The sequence below is a fragment of the Bidens hawaiensis genome, unplaced genomic scaffold, assembly GCF_021521415.1.
Source record: "Bidens hawaiensis isolate Kalapana, Puna unplaced genomic scaffold, B.hawaiensis_p1.1 tig00027564_1, whole genome shotgun sequence".
Taxonomy (NCBI): Eukaryota; Viridiplantae; Streptophyta; class Magnoliopsida; order Asterales; family Asteraceae; genus Bidens; species Bidens hawaiensis.
Genome location: NW_027494466.1, coordinates 129,410 through 140,131, shown reverse-complemented (window position 1 = coordinate 140,131; position 10,722 = coordinate 129,410). Strand labels below are relative to the sequence as shown.

Sequence of the window (10,722 nt, the reverse complement as noted above, 5' to 3'; positions counted from 1 at the left end):
TTCTCGGGTTCGGGTACATGTTTTTTCGGGTTGGGTTTCGAGTTTCGGGTAAAAGTGATAGCCCTAGTTTAAAGAGATACCATACTACTGCATATAATAGGTAGACTTGCCTATTGTGTGTAGTTAGGATGATGAACAAGTTTCATAAATTAAACTAAAATTTTTGTAAAAATATTACTAAAAAAATATTCGCATTTACATATATCAAGTTTTTATCGATAGCATGACACCATGATTTGAAGAAAAATTCAAATTCCGGCTTAGTCACCTTTCGACTACATCCATTTCCTGCTATTTGTCTATTTTTCGTTTCATTACAGATAGTGCGTTGAAAATTACCAAACCGCCCATTAGACACATGGGAATCGTTAGTGAAATAAGTTCACAATATTCATTGTATGGACCTTTTACGTTTCTCTATAGCGAACTTATTGGACTCAATCATTTTTTTTAACGGCCAACAAATAGAGAATTGTCTAGATCCTGCGTACGAGGTAACCCAATGGCAAAAGGTCATCGCCTACTGGCCCAACCCAGCCGTATGGAGCTCTTAAGAGCCTCCAAGTTATCTTCCGTTCCGGAAAAAACTTACCCGCCCAAAAGTTCATTGATGTTAAAAGTCGGACGCCCTCTAGATTGAGCCAGCCATGCCTCTTCCAAAATATTGTCTTTTAAAATTAAACCTGCGTTTTGGAAATGATTGATCAATCATCAATATCTAATACTTAAGGGTATATTTAGAAAAAAAATAAAGAAAAAGAAAGAAAGAAAGAAACTATAGACTAAAAAGATGTTTAAGGAATCTGGACCGTTGAGGAGAAGCATAGAATAAACAACCGTCGGATGAAACGAGAGAAGGGTTTAACTTGTTCCATCTATCAAACCCTAACGCCTCCTTCCTTCCTTCCGCTCGTATTCATTTGAAAGAAAGAAAAGAGAGTGAAGATGGTGCAGCGTCTGACGTACCGCAAACGCCACAGCTATGCTACCAAATCCAACCAGCACAGGGTCGTCAAAACCCCTGGTACAATCTATTAATTAATCTTACGTCAATGTATTATATTAATATTAATTAACAACAACAACAGGTGGAAAGCTGGTTTACCAGACCACAAAGAAGAGAGCTAGCGGCCCTAAGTGCCCTGCTACTGGCAATAGGATCCAAGGGGTAATTATCTCATTCTCTAAATGTACTTGTTAGGGTTTAGTTATTTCTGGCATATGTTTTTATTAGATGTTGATTGTTAAATGGGTGGTTGAATCTGTGTATTCGTAGTGATTATTGTAGATTTGATGTTTAGAATTATTTGATTTAAGTTAGGGATTTAGGATGGTTAGTTAAGTATGTTAGTCCTCTAAAATAATTAAGTTAGAATCAAATATCCGACAAGTATTGTATTTGATCGAATTTGTGAATGATTAGTTTTATAAAACATTGCAAGTATGGCTAACTTCAATTCATGTTCAAATAATTACTTTAATGGCTCAGCTTGGTTTACTTTGATTTATTATTATTATTATTATTATAGTTACAGTTATAGTTCGTCAATGAATGTGGTGTTGATATTTTAGAGTTACACTTCAACTTTACAAAATCATATAGCTAATGTTTTTTGTCTGATGGTTCTTGACAACTAGATTAACTTTTGGGATTAGTTTTCTTTAGGGAGAATTAGATCATTTGAGGCCGGCTGAATACAAAATCATATAAGTCGTTTAACTGAATCTGTGGCACCCACTTTTCTGATATTGAATCAACTGCAGATTCCTCATTTGAGGCCGGCTGAATACAAAAGGTCTAGATTATCAAGGAACAGGAGGACCGTTAACCGTGCCTATGGTGGTGTTCTCTCTGCTGGTGCCGTGCGTGAGAGGTTCGTTAAATCTTTTTATAGTGTGGTTAAATCTAGGTGGGTTGGGTAACCACTCTAAATGTGTTCTGTTAAACGAGGTATCTTTTACTCAGAGGATAAACAGATTTTGCCAAAAATGTTGTTTTTGCCTCCCTCACAATCTTTAATTACAAACAGGTTCTGCCAAAATTATTGTTTTTGTAAACATGTTTACAAAAACTATATCACTAGTTACTTAAGGCTGTTAAACGGGTCGTGTTTGTGAGTTGGCGGGTCCAACCTGAGACGAACTTAAAATTAAACACAAACCCGACACGAACCTGAAAAGCACGTGAACTCAAATTTGGCGCGTATTTGCCACTGACTCGAAACGGGTTTGTGGGTTTGACCCAAACCTGCTTATAATATATATGAAAAGGTGTATATTTGATATTATGATTTTTGAGTGGTACTTGTTTTTTTGTTGCAGGATCATCCGAGCCTTTTTGGTTGAAGAGCAAAAGATTGTGAAGAAGGTTCTGAAGATTCAAAAGACCAAAGAAAAGCAAGCTGGAAAGAGTTAAAAGACGGTTTTGCAACAAGGGTTTCGATTAGTAATGTGTTTGAATGAGGTTTTGACTTTGACACAATGATGATTATAAGATGTGAACTTATAGATTCTTGTGGAAGATATTGAGGTTTTGTTATGTTTGATTTTATGGTTTTGTTTTCCCTTTGTTAAATTATAGTTTTATTGCTCAGATGTTTAATTCCGCGGTCAAAAGAAATAGCTAAGATGTATGTGAGGGGTAGAATGTGGTAAAATGAAAGAAAACACACACTAAGAAGTAAGAAGAATTGAAATACTTATCCATTATTTTTTTAACCAGGGTCTGATCATATTAGGTGATCAAAAGAGTGGTAGATAAGGTGTTAGTGTAATTAATCATTAAAAGATTGTTGTGTTGCTAATTTATAGGGTTGAGCATGATTCAATTTGCTTTGGATATGCCTAATATTTTGGTTTTTCGATTAATGGTTGATTTTGTGCATGAGTTGTTCACCTCTATTATCACATCAAACAACTGATTTGGTATCAAGGAAAAAAGGGATTGGATTTGTTGCGCCATTGTCTTGTGGTTAGCTAAAAAATCGACATTCATTCCTTAGCTTGGAAGACATCTCAAGAAATAGCTATTTCAATTGAAGAAATTTCTTTAGTGGCGAGAACCTTTCACACTCGAGAATAAGGTTAAAAGCAAAGTGTTCTTTTTGGTTTCTCTTTGAAACAACTATATGACAAAGATAACCATCTCATGAGTTTAATTCAAACCATTATCATGCTACTCTCCTTTAGAAGATACGTCGTCCCATTTTAATAAAAGTTTACTAAACACATTAAAGTCATTGTCACTGCTTTCATGACTGAACCGACAACTAAACCTTTAGTCATCGGTCGGGATAGATGATTTTAAATTACTTTGTTGTCTGTATTTTACTTTTATTTTTTTTCAAAAATAAAAATTTACTTCTATCAAGATTTAAACCCAACACCACCCTTAAATAGTATGTCTTAACTTTATTGACATTAATGTTACTACTCATATAACAAACTACACTTCAAATTCATTCAATTTCTTTTATTTTCCTCTTAAAAAATTCTTAATTATTTACTGGGAAGACATTAATGTTACTATCCATATACTAAGACAACAAAATTCTCATATTTAAATAGTATTAATCGTGTTCGACCGGCCCAATTGTCATGAATAAGAGCATCCACAACGATATAAGTGGCAAAGTCTACCTCACAAAAACCGTGGCAACCCCAAACCTCACCATTGTAGAGCAAACTCCACCCCCTTCGTCCGCCCAAGAAGTTTGCCGAAGCAGACCTTCGTCCATTTGTTTATGTGGGTCCCCTGTCTCACAATATATATGTATATATATATATATATATTATTATTATTTAATAATTCTTTAATAGAGTTTATAGAAGTTGGTTGTTGTGAAAAAAAAAAGTAATGCGTTTTTAGGGAGGTTTGAAATCTAAGACGTAGCGGTTTGTGTAGATTTTAGCGTTGTGAATGTCTTAGGGTTGATAACTTATTTGGCCATATCAAATCATTTTAAAAGGAAAGAAACTTGGTTGAATTAAAAGTTTATACTTTATAGCACGTGCATATGAAGAAGAGTAATATTATATGTATTCGAAGCATCCACAAGTAACGGTTTTGGATGTTGATATCTTTCTTTCTTTATCACGATGATCACTAGACACATGTGATCCGGTTACAAACAATTCTTTCTTGGTTTCCAATCAATCATCTTCCGATCAATTCATCCGTAAGCTTTCAATCCCTTACATCAATTCCATTCTTTTTCTGTTTATTTGTAATTGACGAGTATGTATATGCACTCTGTTTACTGTCTGATTTTAATTGCCGGCCGGCTGTCTTCTTGTTTGACGTTAAAGCCTAAGTTTTCTGATCACAAAAGATGTTAAATTTACATGTTATCTTCTGTTTCTATATGTTATTAATATCCCTATATGCACATTAATTAACCCATCGCAAGATGCATTCATGTTAGACACGTATGTTTCATACATGCCCCCCCAACTGTTCGATCAAATTCCTCACTCACGGTTTATGTCCCAATTTCTTGACAAGTCTTTGTTTAAAGATTATAGAAGAGAAACTTAACAACTAGTTGTCTTTTCAGGTCAATTATGGCAACCAAAGGTAACCCAGGTGACAATAGAACCCGGAGATCATTTTCCGTATTCGTAATATTCGGTTTATGCTGTTTCTTCTACCTTTTGGGTGCATGGCAAAGAAGCGGTTTTGGTAAAGGCGACTCAATAGCTCATGAGATAACAAACAAAGCCGATTGCAGTGTCATTTCGAATCTAAACATTAAAACTCACCATGGTGTTGGCGTTAAAGACTCGAATGATCTAAGATCAAAAACCAAAGTTTTCCCACCATGTGATGATCGGTTCATTGATTACACACCTAGTGACAATGAGAAGTTGGAGTGTCTTGTTCCTGCCCCGAGAGGGTATGTGACCCCGTTTTCGTGGCCTCAAAGCCGTGATTTCGTGCCAGCTGTTAATGTGGGTTATAAAAACTTGACAACCGAAAGTTGGGTGCAGTTTGAAGGCAATGTTTTTAGGTTTTCGGATAAAGTACAACAGTTTCCTCATGGGGTTGATGCGTATGTTGATCAGTTAGCTTCTGTTATTCCAATGGGCAATGGGGTTGTTAGAACTGCTCTAGACACTGGCTGTGGGGTAAGTTAACCTATTTTAACGGGTCGATTTGACCCATTACAAAAAAAAAAAAAAAAAAAAAATCCTTTTTTAAGTAGTGATGGCGGTTTTGACCCATTTATGTATGAGCAGGTCAATTTTGGTTGTGTTTTTATCTCGAATGGGTAAATAGGTTGAAAGTCGTGTAAAGCCTACTTTTTATGCAAACAATCTTCTGAACGTTTATTCAGATCTTTTAATTATTTTTGTAATAATGTTGTTTCTGTAACCATCATTTATCCCTTTTTGTAAAAAAGTTCAAAAGTTAAAACAAAAGAAGTGTTTTCGGGTCAGTCTGACCCGTCTCAACCCGTTACCCAATCCGCCTGACCTGTTCATCTTGCCACCTTTATTTTCAAGAATAGTTGTTTATCGTGAAAATATGATATGATGTCATTTATTCAATCTTATTGGTTTTTAATCGTTTAATTTGATGGTTTTACATAGGTTGCAAGTTTGGGTGCATACTTATTCAAGAAGAATATTATAACCATGTCATTTTCACCAAAAGACTCACATGAACCACAAATTCGGATTTCACTAGAACGAGGAGTTCCTGCTTTCATTGGTGATCTTGATACCATAAAGCTTCCATTTCCATCAAGATCGTTTGATATGGCTCATTGTTCAAAGTGCTCGATCCCGTGGACCCAAAATGGTATGTCAAAAAACAAGATTTTCTGAAAACACTTGTTTTATATAATGGATTAATGATCATATGAGCAGATGGGAAATACATGATGGAAGTTGACCGAGTTTTGAGGCCCGGTGGCTATTGGGTGCTTTCGGGCCCGCCTATTAATTGGAAGGCGAAATATAAAACGTGGCAACGGTCTAAAGAAGAACTTGAAGATGAACAAAAGAAAATTGAGGAGATTGCTAAACTTATTTGTTGGGAGAAGAAACACGAGAAAGGTGACGTGGCGGTATGGAGGAAAAGAGTAAATAAAGATTATTGTCAAGAAAGAGAATCGCGTGTTACCATTTGTCAATCATCAAATGTCGATGATATATGGTATATAATTGTTCACATTAATTACTACTTGTCCCTTTTGACTCATACTAGTTTACATTATATGTGGGAAAATGGTTAGGTCAAGCAGCTTGAGTGACGGGTCAAAATTTGTTTGGTCACTACTGATGATGGGTTGTGGTTAGACTCTAGGGATACATATGAACCAAGCCACTTGTGAGCTACTCGATTTCGGCTCGCTAAAACCTCGATTCAAACCAAGTTTAAACTCGCTCGATCTTATATATAAGTGTGTTCAATAAATGAGCCTGAGCCTAAGTCTCACTTATCGAGCTAGAGCTAGCTTGCGAGCCTAAACAAGCATTTTATTTAAATAATTTTTTATGTTTAAAATATTAAATATATGTATTCATATATTATGTTATATATAAAAAGTTTAATTAAAATATATTTAAAAAATTGTAAACGTATATATAAAATATTAATAAATAATAAACGAGCCAGGCTTGAGCACCTAGTTTGCACCCTTTGGTCAAAAGGCTTTTTGTCCAAAATAATTAGTGTGTAATATATGATTAGAAAGCTTACATTGTTTCAATTATCTTCCAACTTTTAATAATAAAATGTGTTAAAAAAATACATATTATATGTTAGAGAATGGGTGGATCAGGCTGAGTGGGTGTTAGGCTGAAATGGGTTAGGGTCAAAACTGTGAATTTGCTACTTTCATGTTTGACCTGTTTCACTAGTTAGAGATAAACATGACCCTGATCGACCTGTTTATGTGCAACTGTAATCGGGCCGAACTTCTTTCAAAAAAAGTACATGTTGGCGTGTAGGTACAAGGAAATGGAGGCATGTGTTACACCTTACCCGAAAACTAGCAACCAAGACGAGGTTGCAGGTGGTGAATTAAGCCCGTTTCCACAAAGACTTAATGATGTTCCTCCAAGAATCTCAAGCGGGTCTTTACACGGAGTCTCTTCTGAGTCATTTAAAGAGGACACCAAATTATGGATCAAGCATTTGAATGGTTATAAGAGGGTGAACAAGATTATCAGTACAGGGCGTTATCGTAATATCATGGATATGAATGCGGGTCTTGGAAGTTTTGCTGCTGCACTTGAATCCCCTAAATCTTGGGTTATGAACGTGGTCCCTACCATTGCTGATAAAGATACTCTTGGTGTCATTTATGAGCGAGGGTTGATTGGAATGTATCATGATTGGTAAATCTTGAAATCTCTGCACTTAAAAATGTTATTTTTAAGAATTTATCTTGAATGGTATTTAAACAGTTAAGATGTTCAAGATGGACGGGTTGTGTGACGGGTCAAGAGGGATTTGGATTTTGGGTTGAAACTGTTCGATTCGTTTGGGTTGACTTGGAATCAGTTAAGTTTTTAAATGGTAATGTTACCTACAATAATCGTCTAAATCTTTGGTTGAAACGATTTAGAATGTTGTAAGAATTAAAAATAGACTTTTGGAGAGTAACAGTTTTAACCCGTTCCTATTTTAGCTAGCTTTATTATTTCATCCGTTTGAGTTGAAAACTAGGGGTGTGAATGGATCAGTTCTGAGCTCATCAAACTGAACTAGAAACCGAATTGCAATTTTTGGGTTTTTGTTTTTCATAATGGGTTCGGTTCGGTTTTAATTTTTCAATTTTACCATTTGGGCTTGAAAATTTTGGACCGAAAATTCGGTTTTTGGGTTTTTGAAAACTCGTTTGGTTTTCGTTTTCTTACAATGGGTTCAGTTTAGTTTTTACCATTTGGGCTTAAAATTTTTTTACTGAAAAAAAATGGCCTGAAATATTGAATTTGGGCTTGAAACTTTTGCCCTGATTTTTTTGTTAATCAAGAATTAGTTGATTAATGCACATTTGGACCTGAAATTTGTGGGTACACCGTTTATTAATTACTTAAAATCGTCTTTTTTTTTCGGTTTTACCATTTGGGCTTGAAAACTTTGGACCGAAAAGAAATGGGCCAAAATAATGAATTTGGCCTGAAACTTTGGGCCCAAATATATTTTGTTAATTAAGAATTAGTTGATTATTACACATTTAAACTTAAAATTTTTGGGTAGACCATTTTGTAATTACTTAAAATCGATATTTTGGTCGATAACAAACCGAAATCAAACAGGAATTTTGGTTTTTTAGAAGACATAAAACCAAACTGTCAGTTTTATATTGGGTTCGTTTATTTTGGTTATGTTACGTCGGTTATTCTTCCTGGTTGCTGTTATGTTATTTCGATTTTATAAGTAAATTGAGTTGAAGTGAATTTTTAAAAATCTTGTTGTAATGGTCAGGTGTGAAGCCTTCTCCACATACCCTAGATCATACGATCTTATTCACGCTAACGGCCTTTTCACTTTGTACAAAGACAAGTAAGTTGCAATTCTTATATTATAATTTAGTTATTCTTGTTATTATTGTGTAAGTTTGTTCTTAGACAAGACATACATGCAGGTGTGGTTATGAAGACATCCTTTTAGAGATGGATAGGATTTTAAGACCGGAAGGTACGGTTATAATCCGCGATCAAGAAATCGAACTGATTAAAGTGAAAAAAATTGTTTCTGGCATGAGGTGGAATACAAAAATGGTGGATCATGAAGATGGCCCTCTTGTTCCAGAAAAGATATTGTTTGTAGTTAAACAATATTGGGTTGCTGCTGGTGAAAATAATTCACCATCTTCAAGATGATTGTTACATGACTTTTAAAGTTTTTGTTGTTTGTTTTGAATTTTAGTAGGATTTTTAGCTTAGGGAAGTTGATATAACATTTCTGTTGTGCAAGTTTATTAGTTTGTGTTGGTGCACAATGTAAACAACAGTTTTAATATTGTTGTTATGATCATAGTTACTTAAGCAATACTCTATTTGAATTGAAAATCATTTTGGTAAATTAGATTTTAATAAATCAGTTTATAGTTTATTGGTTTTGAGTTGGGATGTAATTCATAAGCCTAATGATGAGTATGTACCAACAAGCTTTTATATTTTTAGAACAACGAAAGCATTCTCTCTAATTCTACTCCTAAATTTACACCAATTTCACTGTAGGACTCGAACCCTCAAACCTTATAGGGAGGGACTTCATTTTACACACCATGACATCACTAGGCTATAAGTCCTTGGTGCCAAATTCTTACGCATAGATTTGTAACACGATTAGAAGGTACTTTTCTTCTAAACAAAGAGGTGATGTTTTGGTTGATATGGTTTTGCTCTACAAAGCGCTTGTTTTATTTGTTTTGCTCTACGGAGTTCTTGTTTTAGTTGTTTTGCTCTACAAAGTGTCTGCTTTATCTATTTTGCTTGACGAAACTCTACAAGTGTCATGTTTTGGTCTACGTACAATGTGCCAAATGTATATTTAATGTTTTGCTATCCAGTTATGTGTGTTGAGGCGTGTACGTGGATCAATCACATGATACTGAAGTAACCAAGGAAATGATGCTACTACTAACTACCATTTTTCGAGGCAGTGAAGAGAGCGCAAGTGGGGTGTTGCATATCTTAACGATTCCCACAAGTCTAAACCACAACTCTCACAAGAGATGGGGTGTCGGGTGTTGGAAAAATTTATTAGTGAAAATGGGTTTTTCACTAACTTTGGACATGAATAATATATTTATATATGTGTTGTATAAATATTGATTTGAGTGTCCAAAACAGAGCGTAGATGAATGAATATCAATGCTCGAAGTTGTATGGTTGGAATAACCAAAGAAGAGAAAACTGGATTTATCTTTGACATCATGTCCCACGTAGAAGCGCATGAGTGTCGCGTCTGCATAACGGACTGTTGCGAAAGTTGTTTGGACCTGGTCAAATAGTTTGTTTCAACTTATGTCATGAATAAATATGATGGTTTTGATTCACCACTTAAATCTAATTAAAAGAATTTAACCATGTTAATTACACTAATTAATTTCAAGTTTATTACAAGATTAATTATCTTGTTTATGACTAAATTAATTTTATTGTTTATGACATATTAATTTGGTTAAGTATTTCTCATTTTGTGTAAGTATATAATGAACTTGTTGGTTCATGTTGTAGATACACTTAAAAATATTTTGGAGTCACTTACATACACTCATGACAAAATTTAGAGAGGAGCACTCTCTATATTTATGTCAAACAACCTTAACAAATTTTCCTACATCTTGATAAACACCAATATAGCTGGTGACTTCCTCGGGTTCGCGGCCATCTCCGGCAGTACATATACTGTTCCGGTTGTTGTACCCTGGGAAACAGACGCGCTTGAGAGTAGGCACGAAATCTGTTTTTAGGGCCCCGTGTCTAACACGATTCTCAACCAAAACCGTTACCCAATTTCAATAAACGAATTGTTGTTTTAAAGAAACATTTGTTGAAGACTCAAGTGACGAAGACTCGTGACATGGATACTAGAATAAAGCTTATGGAAGCACTCCTAGTAAGATATGGATTGAATCATTTAGGTATATAAATTTGCATTTTATATTCTTTTTATGTACTTTTGTAAACGGTATTGTACTAAGTGAATTTCCCACGATTAACGAGAGTATCGTTATTATATTTTTATTATTATCTTAA

At 34.7% G+C, this 10,722-nt stretch overlaps 2 protein-coding genes across 2 annotated transcripts; both read left to right on the top strand.

The window, feature by feature from the left end:
- Positions 1–879: 879 nt before the first annotated feature.
- On the top strand, positions 880–2,546 carry LOC143575641 (large ribosomal subunit protein eL34-like). Its single transcript, XM_077059955.1, has 4 exons — positions 880–1,024; positions 1,089–1,168; positions 1,765–1,874; positions 2,323–2,546. Exons 1-4 carry the CDS (start codon positions 946–948, stop codon positions 2,414–2,416), a joined length of 363 nt encoding a protein of 120 aa, XP_076916070.1. The 5' UTR covers positions 880–945; the 3' UTR covers positions 2,417–2,546.
- Positions 2,547–4,547: 2,001 nt separating this feature from the next.
- Positions 4,548–8,875, top strand: LOC143575639 (putative methyltransferase PMT2). The gene is made up of 6 exons (XM_077059952.1): positions 4,548–5,127; positions 5,593–5,803; positions 5,872–6,160; positions 6,958–7,347; positions 8,441–8,518; positions 8,601–8,875. Exons 1-6 carry the CDS (start codon positions 4,564–4,566, stop codon positions 8,836–8,838), a joined length of 1,770 nt encoding a protein of 589 aa, XP_076916067.1. The 5' UTR covers positions 4,548–4,563; the 3' UTR covers positions 8,839–8,875.
- Positions 8,876–10,722: the final 1,847 nt, after the last annotated feature.